Source organism: Tympanuchus pallidicinctus, unplaced genomic scaffold (assembly GCF_026119805.1).
Source record: "Tympanuchus pallidicinctus isolate F22 unplaced genomic scaffold, pur_lepc_1.0 scaffold3, whole genome shotgun sequence".
Lineage (NCBI taxonomy): Eukaryota > Metazoa > Chordata > Aves > Galliformes > Phasianidae > Tympanuchus > Tympanuchus pallidicinctus.
In genome coordinates this window covers 2,811,229-2,832,103 of record NW_026294747.1, presented here as the reverse complement: position 1 = coordinate 2,832,103, position 20,875 = coordinate 2,811,229, and the positions used below count along the sequence as shown (strand labels likewise).

Sequence of the window (20,875 nt, the reverse complement as noted above, 5' to 3'; positions counted from 1 at the left end):
AATGGTTTTGAGATCAGTATCCAAGCAGTGCAACTTAAACTTTTGCAACAGCGTGCGTAGATTTGAAAACTGAAGCACAGCAAACAATAAGTCTGATCTTCAATCTCAGATTTTTGTGGGCTTGGATTTCTCTTTTTGTAGGTTTATGCGTGGGTCATTTTTTTTTATTAATCTTTTTTTTAATAATTGACAGTCATTTGCTTCTAACATACATTTAAAAAGGAGACAGAAAAACCACACTCTGAAAACACACAGTTTAGATACAGTGACGCCAAGCCTGTCCTGAAAATCTAGGTGTGTGCTGCAACCTTACTTTGCTGGCAATTGTGAGCCGACCTTCTGTTGAGAACTGATCTTAATTCTATCAAAATCAATTTCACTTAATTAGATGAGAAGCACGGCCTTAATTCCTTCCAAGTAGCCTCTGAAAACTAGAAAATTATAAGGATATCACTCCTAACTTTATTACTGCTAAGTGAAGTGTTTTCCTGATCCAGTAAATGAAGAAAATACTTATCTGAGTATATCTGCAATTTGCCTCCTCTTCGTGAGTCTGGCTTTACTTTATTTACTTGCCTAAACATTTCCAGCACCTTGTAAGTAGAGCTATGGGTGGCAGGAACATAGATTGCAAAACTGACAAGAACGAAGAGCTACGTGTGCTCCTTCACTGTACTGAAAACTGTGCTTCGGCTATGATTTATTCACAAAAACTAGGTAAGGAATACTAACAGACAATTTATCTGAAGTAACCAAAGAATTTCTTCATCAACTTTCATGAAACAGTGGCACCTCTGCAGTGCAGGGCATTTTTCTACTTCATATATAAGTTTGCCTCATTATAAACACAGGTTGCTCCAAAAGTAATGCCTCCTGTTCAGTTCGGTGGAAAGTACAACAGATACTAAGAACACAACAGCACTATTCAATAGAGCAAATTCTCAGCTGCAAAACACTTTCTTCAATGTAGTCACCACCACTAGCTATGCATTTCGACCAGTGATGAACAAAAGCCTGCATGCTGCACTCCTAACAATCTGCACCAATGGTGGTGGACCCAGTGTCCCAAGCAGCACTGCTGAAATGCACCACCCACCACCTCGCCATGTTCACATCCACTGGCTGGCCTCTACAAACGTTCAGCAAACATCAACGAATGACGAGTGCAAATTTTTCGCACATGCAGGAATTCAGCACCATCCTTCTGCTTCACACACACTTCCATGTCTGACTCCATTTTGTCAGGCTCTGCTGCCAACTGTCACACAGCAACAAAATGCAACAGTACACTGATGGGAAGGTTTAACCTCTACTGCCATCCCACCATCATCCACCTCTGATGTCATGGACCAACACCACAAAACAAGAGGCATTACTTGTGGAGCAGCAGTCAATTTATTTCAACAAACAACCGCAAGGCAATTGCAGCATAGGAGAGATGTTCTCCACCCTGCCTCCCTCCACTTGCAGAACAAGCGTATATTGAACCTTTGGAAAGAAATGTATGGGAAGAACCACTACAGTAGGTCATCCTCAAGACTTCACTTGTCAGAGATCATTCAAGGTATCACCAGGCAGCATACACTGCACAGCAAAAAAGTGCTGAGTTCACTCCCCTCCAAGAGAGACGATTCCTTCTTAGACACAGGACCTTACGTCCACAAGTCTATCATTTCTGCAGCAAAAGAAAACCCAGAAACCATCAACGAAGACAAACATGCTTTGTGGTGCACTGTAAGGCTTTACACCACATTCTGCTAGAGCAGTGAACAAATCCATGTCTGTGGGGAAGCAGCACAGAAAGCATTCAGATCACTACAGTTGGGATAGCAGAGATACCTAATGCATGCCTAATGAAGCAGAAAAGAGAAAAAGCGAGTACCTAATTACTGCAAAGGAGAAAAAGGGATGGTTCACCCACCTATTGGGTGAATTTGATATTTAAATCCTCTCACAAATCCCTTCCAAAGACTGCCAGACCAGGTGAGTGGAAAGACAGGAATCAATCCAACAGTCCATTTACACAAAAAGCAATTTCTTTTCTAGATGGCTTCTTCCTTTTATCATTTCAGAGGAATTACAATAAATGCAGCTGCTTCTTTAAGAAAACCGATCAGAATTGATGCTGCAGTGCTTCATATGTGAAAAACAGTCAAGATAAACTCTATGTCCAGGCTCTGAGACCCTCATTTATACAATACCTTACTCTTGGTGAGTCCTCAGTTATTACTTTTAAATCCATGAGAAGTTAAACACTTTGCAATATAATAAGGATGGCAGAATCTGACACTGTTAACTCAGATATTTGCCTTTCACACGAATGTTATCATTGAGCTTCAAGTTTTAACTGCTAAATGAACTACACCAAACTGCAGTGTTTTATCATGGGCACACAGACAGTTCAGCAAACGTCAGACCCAGAATGCTGAAACAATTTTGCTAACAGAGATTTTCATATTACATTATTACATCCCATATACTTACGTTTAAGAACGTTTACTTACACGCTCTCACAAAAACACAGTCATAAAATACATTAAAAGAGGAGCAAATGACCAGCAGGATGTGCCATTTTCATGACTAATTTACCGCAGGTTTATTAACATCTAAGAAACGCTGAAGGGTTGTGGGATTAAAACCATTATGCTGTTAATTTATTTAACGCTCTTTCCTGGGCCTGCAGACATTCTGAACAAGGGAGGCTCTCACCCAGGTTTTCTATTTCACATTACATCAAAAGTTACTTTTTTTCCACAATGGGCACACGCTGGACAAAATCACTGCAGAAAAGAAAATGTAAGTAAAATTTGAAGAAAAATGTTAAGGAAATTTAAAAAGGACTGCACGGTACTTAGCCTTTCCATCATCTAATTTCCTCATCGCTGGACCCAACTTGTCCTTTGCTTTCCATGACGTGAAATGAAAACATTCCCAGCGTTGTGCTTGCATGAGATGGGCCTCAGTGGCCCCTAGTTTTATGAAAACAAACAAACAAACCCGTCTGGTTCCCTGTAAATAGTAGAAGCAATGCAACATTTCAATCCATAAATAAAAAGCATGCCATTTAAATTGGTGTTCCAATCATTGTGAAGTAGACTACTGAACGTAATGCCTCCAGCTTCTGGCACTATAAACAAACCATTTCTTTAACATGACTTATGCACTGAGAAAGCTTAATCGCAGTTCACGTAATAAAAAACAGATTTAAAGCATTCCATCAAAATTTGTAAAAACACTTCTGATATCTTCAACAGAGCCTCTGTTCTACGTTTTGAAAGGAAATCAAATTATGACTATTATTATGACTACGATTATTTCTATTCCTTCCTCTCTTTGTCTCCCCTAAAAAAATTGACAGCGGTATTGAAGTCAAATTAAACATCTGTTTGTAAAGTAAACCAGAGTACTACTGACAGCTGCTGCAGAATGGCAAATGATCTGCAGCTGCCAGGTTCCTAAATTAACAATGACTTTAATTTACCAGCAGCAAATAAGAAGAAAATAGTGGAAACCAAAAAAAGTTCCTCCCACTACTTAAAAATTACGAAGACACAGAATATTAGAGGCTGAGCCAGAAAGAACTCTGAATTTCCTGCTTTACCTCCCTACTTACTGGAAAAAATTTTCAGACCAAATCAAATCGCAGTGCAAGACACTTTCAAGAGCTCCCCTGCACGCTTGTGATATCCTTGTGCATCTCCACCCCAAGATATGGAGATAGATATAATAGATATAACACTTCTTACAGGGTTTATTCTTCTTCAGCACCAATTTCGTCCATGATGTAACACTCCTGAATAAAAACATTGTCTTGATTTCTCATACATCCTTCTAGATCTTTGTATATATCGACACATCAAGCTAGCAGACTCCCCAAGATATTATGAAAGATACATATTAATTTACATCAGATTTAGCATGAATTTTTAGACTATGTTCAAATACGTAAAACGAATGAATTTTTACAAGCTTAGAACTTAAGAGTTTCAAGGTCAGTGCTGTTGTGCATATATCATTATTTTCATTTGATAACGTGAATGGTGGAATAGAGTTCCATCTGGCTGCAGACAGCATCAAGCTGCAGCTGATTAAAATGCAAAGCAGTTCATAAATCTGAGGAATTCTGAAAAAGCAGTAATTAAATAATGCTAAATGCAAAGACCTGGTTTTAGATAAGAGTAATTATTCGCACAAAGACAGGAAGGAAAGCGTCAGCGAGACAGAAGCACTTGATATCAGGATGAAGGGGTTCTAGTGGATGAGATGCACACAAGTAAGCGCTCCTCTTAAAAAGAATAAGAAGGCCACAACACCATGACAGTGCCTTACGACTCTGTGAAGTCATATGAGGTATCTGCAGGGCTACAACGCTCACACGTGGGTACCACAAGCAGAGACCCTCATTTAGAGGCAGTCGAGCATTTGCAATAGAATGCACCACAACACTCAAGGACAAAAACTACCTATGCATTTTGAAGGTGCAGGGTTATGTACTTCAAAGCATCCCCACTGGGTCCTCCGAGACCTCTCACAACACAAAAGTCTGGGTAGCACAAGGAAAAGCAGCCAGGCTCCTCTGTACAACGCCAGCTCCAAGTCCAGCGTGATACTATTGCAAGCACCTTCATCAGCTGGACGGAGCAACATCTGCACTGAAACCTGGGAAAATAAACTATGTAACCAAAGCAACAACTATGGATTTGTGGTTGCAGGATGTCCCATCGCTCATATAGCCCAGTTGAAAGAGAAAGCCCTTAAATGACCTTTAATTCTGCACCTAATAGCAAGGGGATATACTTTCTCCACCAGCACCCAGCTGCACTGAAGCCAGCTGCTAACCCACTGAACCCACTGGCTCTGTGGATGCAAGAACTAACAGTCACAATCTTACAAGCTTCACAATGGCCTCTGCAAATAAGTCCCCTATACAGCAACAACTGAGGAAATGCAACTGAATTCTGACTCTGGGCCATTTCCAGAATGATCACTGACTGTGTGAGACAGCTGCTAGCAGATACACGTGAGGCAGGAAGCGGAGTATTACAAGCAAGGAGCCGATCCAAGCAATTGTGCTGAAGCACGAGAACTTTGCTACAACGTCACAGCTATCTGAAATATTTTGTCAGTGCACACACTGATACACTGAATCTATCACAGTTTTATTCGGAAGACTGCAGTTATTTGAAATTATTCTGTTAATGATACCGAATGCCACCAATTACCAGCACGACTAAAGACAAAGAAAACTTCATATGATGAAAAACAAATTGAAACTAACTTAACCAAGTCATATTTCCTCAAAAATTGTAAGATATTCGCCTGGACATGGTTCAGAAAACATTTCCAGAAATGAACAGAAGAGAGATTATGACAAATACTACGGATTTTTACAAGTAGCAGTGTTAATAAGCAATACTTATAGGCTGCAGATTTTAATCTGATGATTGCCTAGGCAGAAATAAGTTTACATTATCAGTAAGTAAGCAAGAATTTCTGTTAAATTTACTATACAAATCACATCCATTACCTGAAAAGTTGATTATTGTGCGAGTCAATCAGAAAAATGCTTTTTCTTTCCTAAATGGCAATGGAATACAACTTATCTGCACGCTGCCAATACTTATTACATTAACCATTGACCTCAGATTTAGTGAAAACCATCCGTTGCTGCAGGAGGAAAGATAATTACCATGTAGCAGTACTCTGTTCTTGAGACCTACAGCAACTGACAGATTTAATCAACGTGGATATTAACAAGATTCTCTGTACCATGAAATTTTAATGTGTAACAAAATATTTACAAAATGTTCTTCCCTTCGCTTTATATCACAGAATTCTACAAGCACTTGCAGACAACTATTTTGCTCTGCTTCGTCCATTAATTATGTGGCCCAACCTTTACTCACTCATTGAGGGATGTAAGATCCCAATGGGCAGAAGCCCTTTCTCTTGAGTTGTGCCTACAAATCTGGGGCAAGCATTAGTCTGAAAGAGGTGATGGCATCACAGCCAGTGAATTTTGAGTATTTATCATCCTTTTTGTCAGTGGGGTATATTACTTACTGAAGTCCGCATTTAAGATTTTCCTTGATAAACTGGATAAATTTCCATTAGCTGTTCTTGTTGCAGACTGAAACAGCTGATGCCTGAAAATTATTCATCTTCTCTTACTTTGAAATGTGTGAAAACGCTGCTCCGAAAAAAGTTACAGCATCAAGCTATGACAAAAAATAAGCCATAACTGGACAGAAGCACTGATCTGAGGGATGAAAACCTCTGCTTACTAGTTGTCTAATTAAAAAACAAAATGTGAACTTATTTCTGTTTTACTTTTGCTGAAAGAATAAATTAGATATGATGATTTACATGTTGGAAAAAAAGGCTTTGAAAAGAAAAGCAAATACTAAATACAGAAACAGAGTTCAAGTCCTCTGAAAATTTATCTGCTTCTATGCTATGATAGGAACACCACCACGCTCTGCCACTGCACAACTATCAACACAATTGGTTTCTTTACAGCAGGCTGCATACAGCACAAGGGCTTAGGCTGTTCCAGATAGAGGTCTTCAACCATTGAAGCAAGAAATATGTAACTTCTAAAGCTAGAACAGATGCTGAGGTAATCAAAAGAACTCTGATTGCTACGTAAGACACTAGTGAGATACTCTGTTGATTAATGCATCCATAATGAGTTTGCTCCAGACAGCTGTAACTTCTATTCCAATACCCCAGTGCTGTCACCAGGCTGACTACTCAACTGGACTGTTGATGATGCATTCCAGTCCCATTTGGCAATGTTAAAAATCAGTGCTTAAAATCACGTGCAGTGTCCAAGGCCACCCCCAAAGTGATATGCTGGTTCTTTCATCCATCTAGAGAAATCATTTTAAGAGCAGGCTTGCTTTGTGCAATTTGATTTTGACAGCATTCCTAGTAGTAATCAAGAAAGGGAAAAGAGAGCTTAAAGCTTGAGAGTGCCTCTCCCGAGCAGTGCCTAAACAGCTAAGCAAAGTCTTCTGCCCTGTGATTTCGGTGAGGCTCAAACCTATGCTGGAATCTTTGGACAAACAGAGGTGCAGTGATTGCATTCCAGAAGGATGCTTGATAAACTGACATTTCCAATAAAGCGGCTGGAAGGATGCGAGCATTTAGGCTAGTTCACTGCCACCACTTAGCAGGGATGAAAAGATGAGATTAACTGCTCTTGACTGAGCAATTACTGCGTGACAACATATCTTAATACATCTCTTTGTGTGTGCGTGTGATTTATGTACTACCATTAGAAAAACATGCTTTAGAAAGCAAATTAGTGACGATAAACCAAATTTAAGTATATGCTAGTTCTCTGTCCTAAACTTTATATTTTGCAGTCACCCAGTAAGCCAGCATCATGCACAGATTTGCTCATGCGAAAAGACTTATCTCTTGTTGAACACAGAAACTACAGGTTACTCCTATTGTGTTTCATTTTATGCTTGTGAACCAAATTGATCAAGTGCACCATGCCCAGAAAGCATTAAGATAACTACCAGACAAATGCAGGCTATCCAGCGTTTCTCTCAAAAGGCATCCATCCTTGCTAACCAATAGAAAGGATGTTCCCAAGCCTCAATATCTGTCTGGAAAAAGACTTCTGGGAATATTCCGTACTTAATCATACACATAATAAGCCTAACAAACAATACTTGGCATCAAAACAGTAATAATTTTTTGGTGGATCATTAACATTTAACTTCTGCTTACATTAAACAAAGTTCCTAGATCACAATACTGTGAAAAGGGAGAATTATATCCCTGTGATTCAGAACAGGCTCCACAACATGCCCATGCTGTTCTGTGAATTCTAGCAAAAAATGATCAGATAGACTCCAAGGACTAAACCAGATATTCATGAAAACTACATTCAGCTCTTCTATGGAATTTTGTGACAGATAACCATAAAGAAGGTTGACTGCATTTAATTCAGATGTGCTCAAAATTTTACACCCAAAAGAAAAAATATAAATGTTGTTAGCATCAAAAACACATCAGTCAGTGATTTCTATGATTGCACCCCAATTATTAATTCCTGAAATCAACAACTGACAACAATCAATGCTTCATTCCTTCTCCAGAATGCCTTCTGGAGTAGAGAAGTTGCTTCCCCTCTGAGGTTAACAAACCAGATATTGGGAGCAAGTCTGTATTTTTCATATATTTTTACTGAAAATCATCCAAACAATTTTTTTTCCCACTTTTTTTCAGTACAGACTACCTGAGATACACTGTAAGTGGTGCTCACTAAGCTAAAAATGTGTCCTTCCTCCATTAATTTCAACATATAAGACATTTCTTTTACCTACCCAAACAGATTGAGGCACCTGGTGCTGGTCAGGTCATCTAAGTTGGCACTTCAATTATTTCACTGGCACTGATGATGAAGATTATTCTGTGAAGACTGAGTACTGCTGATTTAATTTGTACAATCTTAAGGGCAGTGACAATTTCATACTTCTGTGTATACAACATTAGGACTGCAGTTCCAACTGCTACTTTTTGGATTGGCTGCTTGAATTTTCTGCCACAATGTACAAAACTGAGCGTAAAAATGAAAGTGTGTTGAAAAACCTGCAAGGCTTGACCAGCACAGAGGAGGGAGAAGAAACATTTATCACAGTTTCAATAGTTGGTGGTACTTTTCTGCATTCCTTTGCTGACAAGCCCCCAGAGAACCACAGTCTCTGACATTTAAGCTTCCATGAGATAAGTACGGGGCTTGGTTGGTTGTCTTGTGTTTTTGCTGGGTGTTTTTTAGATGATAATCCTATTTAGGATGGTAATTAAAAAAATCCACCAACTTGAGTTGTTACAGGTCATTACAGGATTCAAGTTTAAATCATGTCTGCTCGAAAGGAGGCACAAAACATCACCTTCGTACGCTACTGCAGAAACGCCCCAAGCGATATTTGTTCCGCAGCTAGGAGGGAGGCAGTTCTGAGTGGAAAAACAAAGAGCCTTACTGATAGGTAGCTGAAAATTTCTGCATGCAAACCTTAACAGACAACCAGTGCAACCATCCAGCAAGCAGTAGGCCTCTCATTTTGGCTAGCCTGACACGCACATGTCCAGAGGTTAAAGAAGCCTGTATGTGCATTCATTCCAGTGAATGTTAAAACAGGCGGTCTTAAAACTACAGCAGGTAGACACGCACTGCTGAAGGTCTGAGCCTAATCTCCAGGGGCCAGCTGACCCTCGTATCTTTGTGCCAAGGGCAGCACCGCAGAGCAGCTTGCTGACCTGTTCAGAAGCTGGCTGCAATTTTAACAACACCTTTTTCTGAACTGGCCTGAATTACCAGCAGCAGGACTATTGTGACAGCATCCCCTCACAAGCCTAGAGCTGTTTTGTGTCTCTGAAGATATTCCTGGTACTGATAAGGCTCAGAAATTCTTTGCTTTACTGCAGGGTGCATCTTAGCAATTGCAAAGGCTTACTTATTCCAAACAGAAATTCAAAGCGAGTGAACAAATCCCAATTGTCTACACATATTTGACCAAACTGCCCTATTAAATACGACAAGCAAAATCTTAAGAGACAACATAATGTTTCTCTGGAAACAACAGACCCCCTTGCAGCTTTCTCCAATAATTTCTGTAGCAGTACGTGACTTACAGCTTCTACACAGAGCTCCATTGATTGCATCTCAGCCAAAAGGATGCAATCTTGATTTTAAAGCAATCTTTACAGCAGTATTAGATTTGTAGGTACAATAAACAGAATCATCTAGTTTGGAAAAAGACCTTCAGGACCACAGGATCATTTGAGTTGGAGGGGACACTTAAAGGCCATCCAGTCCAACTGTCCTGCAATGAACAGGGACAGCGCAGCTAGATCCGTTGGTTAGAGCCCAGTTCATCCTGACCTTGAATATTACTTGACTGCTAAGTCCCATACACATAAAAACACTTACTTGAGGATGACGCAGCCCGTACCAGCAGGAGGAGCCGTCCAGAACACCTGGATGCGTGTCCTCCTCCTAGGTGTGCTCTCAGTCACTGCAACGGGACAGTTGCTCATGAACTGCGTCTCTTCTTCATCTATGATCTGAGGAATTGCAAAGAAAAGAACGTAAAAAGATGAGACATGCAGAGCCACTACCTCTGAAATACACTGTATGTTCTGTATGTAGGTTCTGTCGGCTCCTGCTTTCTTTCAGTGAAATTATTTGGAAAGCTCTGCTTAGTGCTCTTCTGCAAATGGATTCAAAACATGCACGTAACTCATTAACACGAAGAAAGGAACAAAGATGGGCTACAGGTGAATTCTTCAGTTCTAAGTTAAAAGGTGGGGATCCTTTCTGAGCATGGCTGCAGCTAACCTTATTTAGGGATCCTCGCCGCTGGAATTCCAAGTAAATGTTAATGAACTGAAAATATTTAAAGATTAATCCTTTCCAGCTTTTCTTATTAGTAGCAGTATTGTAGCAACTGGTTGGGACAGATGGAACAGAAAGGAAAAAAGATGGTTTTTCAGTTTATTTATTTTCATTTTAAACTAACCTTTGTTTAAGCAGTATCGTTTCCAAGTATAAAAACTCTCCAGGACAGAACAGATAATACGTGAATCATATTGCTCTATAATTCAGAGAATGCTATTTAATCCAACCTGCATGCATTTTTACTTTTACAATTGATTGCTGTTCAACAGAAAGATTTAAGTGGTGTAAGTTAACACAAAACCACAGAGGCTGTAATGAAACTGGTGTTGTTCCAAGGATTTTACTCAAAGGTGCCTGTGACAAAATAGCTTTCTCGCAACATATGTGCTTCATGGACTGTACTTTAAGCCGTCTGTTCGTCAGATTCTAAATTCATCAGAAGCTGATTAGTTTTATTTGGAAACAGGCTACGTTGTGATACTGCAAAAATGCTTTTCACAATGACTCTGTGGTCATCGATGGAGTAAAATCTCCCAAGACACTGGGTCAAGATGAATTATAAACCACATCATTCTGAGAAAGAACAAGACTCGTTTCTAAAGGAGCTTTTCCAGAATTCTTGAGCTAACAACACACACTTTTGCCAAATTACATTGAAAAAATAATCTTACTGCTGTAAATATAAATATTTTGACACCAAATACTGACTTACATTAAGAAAAAAACCCAATATCTGTAGTCTGATCCGATTTGCTTCAGCGGGCAGGCATCCATGTCATTTCACCCAATCGTACAGCCAGAATTCCCAAACTTTTATAGCAGAGCCAAATATAATTTTGGCTTTCTGTAACAAGAGAGAGGCGCTGACCCAAGGAGTTCATCTAAACTCTATTTAGCCAAATCAACAGGATAACGGTTAGTGAGTTTTAAATGTAAAGCCATTAATATTCTCCAACTTTTTTAATGCTTCAGAGAATCTGTGTAAACACAACATGTGAAGCTACTACCATGCTAGATTTTAATCAGTGTGAAGTACTGGGAAGCATGGGACTTCGCATATGCTTAAGTTGGTACTGAATCATTTTCTATTTCTACTTAATGCAATCTAATGCACTTAACTTGATTACTAGGAAATCCCTAACCTACAGTTCTGCCTTGGTCATCAACAGTATTTAGGCTGCCTGCCTTACTCCCGCAACAGTAAAACAGAGAAATAACGCTGTTCAGTTGTTCCTCAGAAAGGCTGTCTCATTAAGTTATGGTCACAGTAGGTGACTTCTTCATATTCCACAGTAAAAATTCAAAATTCTGTGGGACGAAGAATGATTTCATACCACCTTATATAAAATGAAAAACCACTAAAAATTGTTATTTATATGACCACAGGACATATAATTGCAAACTGCTGCTGTTCTGTCATAACTCACACCCTTGCACAAAAACTGAGAAAACATCTTCAATACAGGTCAAGGAAGCTAAGTCCTTACAGGTAACTGCAAATACTTCACTATTGACCAGGTAGAAGTCATTCAACGAGCCTTTCACTTATACTGCTTTTACAGCTCTAGTGTAACTCTTGTCTGAAACAGACTTCATCAATGAATGTTTCTGAAGAAGTCCAACTGAAATGGATCTGTGTTCTCAAAGCACAGAGTTGCTATTTTCTGCTAACGAGGATTCAGCTGATTTTACATTGTTCTTCTAGCAGTCACGATAGCAGACCCCTCTACGATACATTTAAGTGTTCGGTAAATCCTTGACCCTGGGAGAGTCAACCCTGCTTTTTTGTACAACAATGAATGGAATCACAAAGACAAGTGAGAAACAAACAGGTGAACAACAACAAATACATTTAAAAAAACCCAATAGCTAATGCATAAGGGAAAAGCCATGAGCAACTGTGAATAGTTGTTGTATGCAAAATTTCCGTCCACTGCAAAAAAGAGAACTCAAAATACGTGACTTCATTTTAGTCATTAGTTTGGAGTACATCCATGCACATTTCTACTAGCAACAAACAAATACAAAAATGCAGATGTATTTTGTATTTCTATAGCCTACCAAATTCCTACAACCTAAAAAATGATGAGTTTTTCAAGGAATACAGATGACCAAAATGAAGTTCTGATCACATTTTAAAACACAGCACAGGAAGAAGAGGAAGCCGTTGGACTTAAAGGCTACATCACCATTTCCTACATCAGTAACTATTAAAGCAAGAATACTGAAGCACTAAGTGCCTGCTGTGAAAAACCTGACCATAAAACACTAAGGTCCAGGAAAAGAGTGTGAGAAAAAAAAATTAGATGGAAGCTTCCTTAATAAAGACTTCTAAAGTTGACAGAATACAATAAAAAGCTCCTGAATTAGACAGAAAAATTCAAATATAAGTTGATCTGGGCAGTTTAAGAAATTGCTTTAAAATACTTTTGAAAACTCCGAAGAATTCCCCAGTTTCTAGGAACACAGGGTAAATATTAACCCGTCTCAGAAGCATTTCTTCAAAATATGCATTTTTCCATATCTGTGGAGGTTTGATTTTCTGAGTTCCAAGGTGCAATGCAGAAAGTTCACCACTTACACAACAGGATTCCAGTATTTTACAGTAGTGGAGGATTTCATTGTGCTTACATAACACAGGGGAAATAATACTAGCCTGGCAAAGTTCATGGAGGAAAAAAAAAAAAAAAAAAGATATGTACTCTTTGAAAATAATACAATCCTGATTTTTCTTCTGGAGTCATGTCAGACCACATAATGCATGAAGGAAAAATTGGCAGGAAAAACCACGCAGATTAAATGTAGCATTTGCAAAATTACAGCTTGCTAAACTCTAGGTTATGCGTAATGGGAAGCCTCACATTTTCAGGAATGGACCCGTAAAAAACCTAAAAACTAAAACGAACACTTGGCACAAGAATCTGCGGTACCAAACCAGGGGTATCTCTGTGTGACAAATTCTTCTGAATCCATGCATGCAGTAATAGTAAGTCTTCACATTCTATTTGCTGGGTGTTTTCTCATTGTTGGGATTTTTTTTATTTTCTTACTCTATGACTGTAATATTATTTGAACAATTTATTCCCTCAGGGAAACTAGTGCAAATTCTGATAATCGTCCTGGAGTTAACCTGGATTCAAATGACTGTCACAGAAAGTAGGATTCAGCTGACCTGTGTAAATCTACACACATGGAAGCAGAGATATTAAGAGGGAGAATTTGCCAGCTCCAGCTTCAATCTTGCATTCTTTGCATATTCCAAACATGGAAGAATTTGAGGAGTTTTGGGTGTTCCTGAAAAGCAGGACTGGATGAATGCTTATCTGTTAAACTGAGGAGTGGCTTTCTTTTCTCAGAATTAGAACCATTTCTTGTTGGGTGACAGACCTTGCTATTGCTTTCTAATTTTCACAAACTGCTGGTCAAATAAAATAATTCCAGTGGTAATACTATCTACAGTTAAATTCACTTAAAAATACACATCAGTATTAAAAAAAAAAGTCAAAATGCTTGTAAAATAAGTTACATACAACATAAAGAAAGGAAGTAAGATTGAGTACAAAGGACATGAAGTTACATAAATCCTCTACTGGCGCAAGTCCGCTATTTCAACCACTGGCCAGGATCTTCGACACCATTCTTTGTTTTATGGATGCATCATCGCTTTCCACCCACTGAAACATCTGTGCTCTACTGGAACAACCAAATGTAAAAAATAAAAATAACAAAAAGGGAAACTTTCAGTTCTACAAAGAAGCCTGATGCTAGATAGGCAGATCAAGACTTTGACAGAGGAGTAGAAGAAAAAAATAAAGGATAAATATATCTTCCAAGACATAAATAAATGAACAGTGAGACATTTTAGGGAATACTTTCCAGTCGCTTTTCTCTTGGATTTCCAACAAAGATTTTAAATATTGTGCTCACTGAAAAGAAAAAAAAGAAAAAAAAAAAGCTATGCTGGATGATCAAAAGGACAGACTACTGAAGGAATCCTGTCTGAGAATCCTATTAAGCTGCTTTGTAATTATTCACTATAAAAGACTTGGTCTTTGTCATACCACAGTGCATATTATTCTTCTGTCTAAATTAACCTACAAGCTACATTACACCTTCTGCAGACCCTGGTGTATATTCCAAGGTGCAATTCAAACAGGAGGAGAAAGAAGTCAGTTCACTGTGACTAGAACCTGAAACATCATGAAAATAAAGCACTGCAAGTCTCCACACTAAGCAGCCTTTCCTGCCTCAGAGATTGCCTATAGAAAGTTTGACAACGATCCCTTCTTCGCTTAATTCAGTATGTATGAGAAAAACAACATCTATTTTGACAGAGACAAGTAACAGTAAACAATTAGCAAATATGAAGTGCTGGGTTTGAATGATTCCCAGATATCTGTGTTGTAAAATGTTGAATCCTAAGGCTGATGCTGAAGGTATTAGCACGTCAACTGAAAATGGCCAATCAAGGAAATGCTACGGAAGAAAATCCAGATACAGGAACTGGGGTTGTTGGGAACTGGAAATGGCCACCTGGGCAGCATCTCACAATGAGCAGACTCTAAGTTCACGAACAAAGAACTACACTTTCAGTCTTGTTTCCTTGAGTTTTTCACCTTAACTGCAACATCAACATTTAGATGAAAACAGTTGGGTGAACCATTTTCAGCTACTTTGACTATCAGACTACATTACTAGTATTTGTGACAAATAATACACCTTTTCCCAGATAATATCTTACTTTTATAATCCCTAACAGAGAAACTCTATTAGGCATGGATAGCTATCATTATTCTCATGGCTGCAAGTCTCATTTTCTTCTACCTATAACTTCAAAAAGAAGCTATTCTGATGAGGAAATTTCCTCTCGTTTCATTTATGAAAAGCTCTTAGCAAACACTAAGATCCAGCAGGGAAAGAGCAAAATCTTTCTGAATAATATTGCTTTACGAAATCCCTTCAAAGATCCTAGTTTCTTAATGCTGCCAATGCTAGCCAACAACCCTCGTCAGAAACGATGAATTATTTTGAAGACTGAGCTTGCTTTTCCCACCTTGGCACGCAAGAGCTGAGAGCGTGCCAGGTGACTGCTGTAAACATCTGAGCAGCTGCAGCGCAGGGCTTCGCACCAGCACACTGGGCAAGGAGACTTCCCACAGCATTTGGTACAAAAGCTGTGAGCAGTGCTGTGCCTTGCTCAACAAATGTCACGCTTTGGGTTCAGCCTATACGGCTTCCTGTACAGTACCTGAAATGTTGCATTGGGATTCTGGGTAAAACAAGAGAAATTCAGTTTTAAAGGGACAGGACTTTTGGCTTATCTTGGTAATTTAATCCAGTTAGACCCAAATGTAGATTTGCAGAGGTACGGGCTATACTTGACAGCTCAGACACACTAACTGGTGTATTCTTTTTCCCATTACATTCAGGTAGTAGTTAGAAGACAGAACTTGAGTCTGAATGAAATCAGAGCTCATTTATAGTTTAATGTAGCTTGCATCTGCAAGCATGAAACAAGCACGTGGAAAAATAGGTTAAATTTTGCAAATGCTTAGATGTAGGAAAATGAAAAAATACTACTTTTGAGACTCAGTTCCAAGGATTAGAAAGAAGAACCGCGCTACCATACCACAGACCTGAAGCAGAATAATAACAAAGACGATGGGGATGCCAAGCAGGCTGTGCCACGTCCACCCCATGCAGGCAGGGGTCACACAGTAACAGTCTGCACTAACCTGAAACCTGAGCAGCCCTTGAGATGCAGCTCCCCTCATCTGAGCCAGGACTGACCCAAGCAGCAATGTTACAGCACTAACACGGTCATCTCAGAGATGACTAAACACCACTCCAACAAAGACAAATGCAGCATTTACTGGGCAATACTTTCATGTAGATGCTTTTACGCTCAGTGTTTCTGTCAAACTATCTCCATACGAACGCGAGTTATTTGGCAAAAACATAACCATTGTTTCAATCAGGTAAGAAATTTTGACGGGGAAAAATAGCTTTTGATGGATGGTGTCTCAAGAGCTCTCACCTTATGAGAAACATTGTTTACTGAAAGTGATGTTTTAAAGTCAACCTAATCAAAAATCAAGGAGTTTTATTAAGCAATCACTTGAAAACAGTAAAAGCGTTAAGATTTTGTGTATTTCTTTTGCAGTCTCTACAGTTCAGACCTTTCACTTAAGGTTACAGTATTCACACTTTTCTTCAGAAAGAAGAAAAAAGCCAGTTGCCATTTTTCCTGAAAATTGCTGTTATATATAATACAGTTTCATATTTGGCCACTTTGTATTTAAAAAAAAAAAAAAAAAAAATCAAATCCGATTTTCTAGATGAGTAAAAGCCATTGGGAGGCCGTGCAAGGAAAAGAGACGTTTTCACAGCCTCATAAAATCAAGTGAGATAAAATAACACATGGCAACATGGCTAAAGCAATCCACTGCAATTCATGTGAGGCGAGTTTCTTTGCAAAGCAAGCTCTTCAAATCACTTTAGCGCAGTCTGTTTCTGAACTGTGTGATGGGGATACAGACATAGAGCTCCTTCTTCAAAACAATACATGAAATGCTCGGTAAAAACATACTTATTACTAACTTTAACAGCTCGTCGTACCTCAAAAATTAGCCTCAGACTTCACAAACACAGGTTATTTGGGAAGAGATTAAACACGAGACTCAGGTCTTCAGCCTGCACTGCGCTGTGCCAATAGCTCAAATGAGATAGAAAACAGGCTTAGAGAATCAGCTAGGGATTCACATCAGGTGAATCCAGGGAAGCTGAAATGCTGGGGTGGTTCAGTGTAACACCCTTTTTGTCTCACTTCCAAAAAACGAACAGCCAAATTCAGCCGCAGATCTCCCAGCTGCATGCACCAATGCCTGTAAAAGCCAGGAAGCCGAACAAAACCAAACCTGGCACAGCTCCAGTTTGACAATCACATCTCTTACACATGAGCATTGCTCTGTCAGCACATGAAGGGATTGTAGCATAATTACTTTTAAAACAGAAATTCAAGTCCTACTATGGGCAAGGATCTTACTTTGCAAAGTTCTTTTATATTTCCGCTGTGATGCGCACTGGGTTGAGATGGAAAACCTTATCTTCCTTGCAAAAGCTGAAAGACATTCTGGTTGAGCACGCACTGGGGCCAGCATTTAAGAACTCCACTTCTGATAGGAGCGGCACACACTCACACACCCTCAATCTAGCAGTTTGCTGTCGGTGCAAACTTTGGCAGGAGAAACCTGCAGCCGCTCTGATCCGCTCTGCCTCACATATGTGCTCACTGAACTGAGGGGAAAAACTGGCTCTGCAGTCAGGTGATGAAAGCACTGTGTTTCCACATCGCTGCTATTTCAGGGACTCTCTATCCAAGTTGCAAAGCTAGTCTCATCACTGGGCCGGCAGGGAAGTATTTCAGTATTTTTACAAAGCAAACAGGAAAAGACTATGAGGAATCGATCCTGAAGCACAGTGTTGCCCAGCACTCCTTGTGGCTTCTTCCATACCCCGGTGGAACTGCTCTCCCAAGACTCAGACACCTGAAATTTGTCTCTCCATCTGCAGTGAAAGCCTTTTGTGGCTAACCCCTCGCCCTTAACCGAAGCTATGTCTCATATGAAAAAATTCTCCCCAAAAACAGCTATGAAAAATCAATGCAGCCCATTAAAAGGGTCAATATTCTGGTGGTGCATGGCAAAAATGTTTCTCCACAAAAACTGGAAATCCCACCTGGAACTGGTTTGCCAGCCCAGGATCTAGGAGTTCTTAAACATTCAATTAAAACCAAATACGGTAACTCCTCCTGCATTCATCTGACCCTCACAGACAGACGTCCTTGTTTGAAAAAGCACAAAATACCGGATGTGATTTTGCAGAGGCCACCGAGCTTTCCTGTGCCAAACAACTTTATGTGATGTCTTGAACTCAGGTCCATCGGTAATCTTACCACATGTCTACGTTACAGATTGCATGTAAGCAAGCACAAGCACACTGGCCACCTCACTGCTGCTTATATGGTGTTGCACCAAAGATTCACAAAGAACTTTTAGCAAAGAACAGACCAGATTAATCTCTGGTTGACACTGTAGGCTACTTATGCATAGAAAGGCACATACACATGAAAATGCATTAAAAATTACATTTCATCCCCCTACAGCTTCCAAATCCATGTGTCAAAGAGATGAGAAATGCAAATAACTGAAAATCTGAAATTCTTTGTCCCTAATAAGAGAGAAAAAACATGACCTAGTCCTAAATCTACCATTCATCTACTCCTTTTTGGAAAGTTTAAGAATAGATAAGAAAATCTGAATTTCTTGTCAGAGGAAGAAGACACATGTACCGGTTATCACTGCCTGCTAATTCCTACATCTCAGCAGTTTGGTACATTCGCTGGCATTCAGTAACATTACCAACGGTGTAACTCTCCTGTAACAAAATGAATTACATGAGGAATCTTGTGATATGATTATCATTCACGTACTGTTGCCACCATTGTGTAGTATCGGTATCTTTAGCATGGTAATGAGCTAAGCACAAGCAGCAGGAGCGCCAGGAAAATATTTACTGTGGACTCACATAGAAGACATGGACCTTATCTTCTGCACACACAGGCACTTCTCATTTCCATTTCTGTGGCAACGGAGCCCAGGTTCGCTGCCAACTCAGTTTGCGACTATTACTCAGGAACTGGTCCTTTCCTTCCATACAACATCTCAGATAAGAACACAGTTGCACGTCCAGCTGATCAAAGGCAAAGGAAAGGTCAATTCAAGAAGACGCATAAAGCACCAGGGAAAGAGAATCATAGAGCCGCAAGTCAAACCACAGACACAGCATGTCCACTGAAGCCACCTCTCCCTGGCCCTGCACTCCCTGCAGAGTGGTGATAACAGCCTTCCTTTTCCGTCTGCCTGTCTTGCATCTGTCAGAGCATTAACTGCCAGACAAAGGAACCTTTACTATGACAAAGTGCAACACAGACTTAAACCTCAATCAAGTTCCTTTCTAATATAATCAATGATAATATTAAGATAGAGATGACACTTTTCTGCAATACAACACAACACTGGCTAGTAAAGTAAAAAGGAAGCACCTCTTCTGCTGCTAGGTGCATCAGAACTGATGAAAGTCATTTGAAAAACATAGAAAAGAACAAGTCTGCACGTTTTTGTGGATCAGCATCTCTCAGTTGCTTATTCTGTTCAGGCTTTTCATTTATCCGTCATTTTAGAAAGTATTACACCACTCAGCATTAAGAATTTACTGCCAAGAATAGCTGCCTCACTCGGAGCTCCTCATTTAACTTAAGAAGGGATTTAAGGATTACAGAAAATACATATTTTTAATAGCATTATTGTCCTGCTTGCTGCTGGAGCTTTGAAGCATCAGCAGGTCTGGCACACACGCTATTCATGCCCTTCTTGAATGGCTTTGTGCTAAAATATACAACCCAGTTCAAGCATATTCCACACAAATTCCCTCAGCCTTCAGATGGCTGCGTACAGAACATCATCTATTTCAGAGAGTTAATCCACTGCTAAAACCACATTTAGAGCAGAAACGCTGTTGATCTGGAACTACAGGCTTTATGCAGATAAGCTCCTCATAAGAGCTCACAAAGCTTTTGCACAGTAACTTACATCAGCTACCAGGTTGGGAGCACTGCTCAGACAGCAGAGCTGCAGAAACTCAACAGAGAGCTGGGCAGCAGCACTGGCAACAGTTGTGAGCAGCTCCAAAGTCACCGTGCTCTTCACGCATGCCTGAGCGTGCGCATGCATCTCAGGCAGAGTCAGAGAGAAAAACCCAGGCCCTCTTGCTTTTATTTCTGATACGCCAATGAATTATCAGAGCACAGATTCCGTCCTTGCTTAAAAGGCTCCTCAGATAATACCAGCTATTGGTGGAACACTTTTCTTCTTAAGTTTGCTGTAAAGCCTAACTTCACACCACCTCGGGTACCTGTCAGGAAAGTTAAGCCTGCTTGCTTAAGAGTTTAGAGGAAATCAAAAGCTTCTCCTTTTTCCCTTCCAGTGTGAGGATTCTGCTTCAGAAAGGCACAGTGCATGCAGGCAGCACTGAAGCCAAACCATGGCACAACAGGGAGTCTGGCAAGCAGCTTCTGCTCTCTTCTCAAGAAGCTGGTAGGCCCTCTTTAAACTCTGCCTGCAGTCCACACAGGTTAAGTGCTGTGCCCAAAACATCACAGTGCCAAATGTTAGAAGTGGAGCCGTGCAGAACCGTGGTTTTGACACCCTGCCTGAACACCGTCTGACACAAAACACTCAGAAAGGGAACAAAACAATGACAACAGTAGTGAAGGGGGAACAAAATGTAATTTAAGTAATTTAAGGCTTCAAAGTTTTCTTCTTCTTTTTTCTTCAAAAAAGTTCCACATTTCCTTCATTACAGCAATACATTTCATTATGATAAGGTGGCTGCTGCAGA

The 20,875-nt window shown here is 39.8% G+C and overlaps 1 protein-coding gene across 4 annotated transcripts in view; it reads right to left on the bottom strand.

Moving 5' to 3' along the window:
• SPON1 (spondin 1) overlaps nt 1-20,875 on the bottom strand; it is a 361,499-nt gene that overhangs the window by 117,953 nt on the left and 222,671 nt on the right. For all 4 annotated transcript variants that reach the window (XM_052695645.1, XM_052695646.1, XM_052695644.1 and 1 more), the window contains one exon: nt 9,950-10,083. In XM_052695645.1, the coding sequence (XP_052551605.1) occupies nt 9,950-10,056 (107 nt within the window). In that variant the 5' untranslated portion in view covers nt 10,057-10,083. The remainder of the gene's footprint in view (nt 1-9,949; nt 10,084-20,875) is intronic.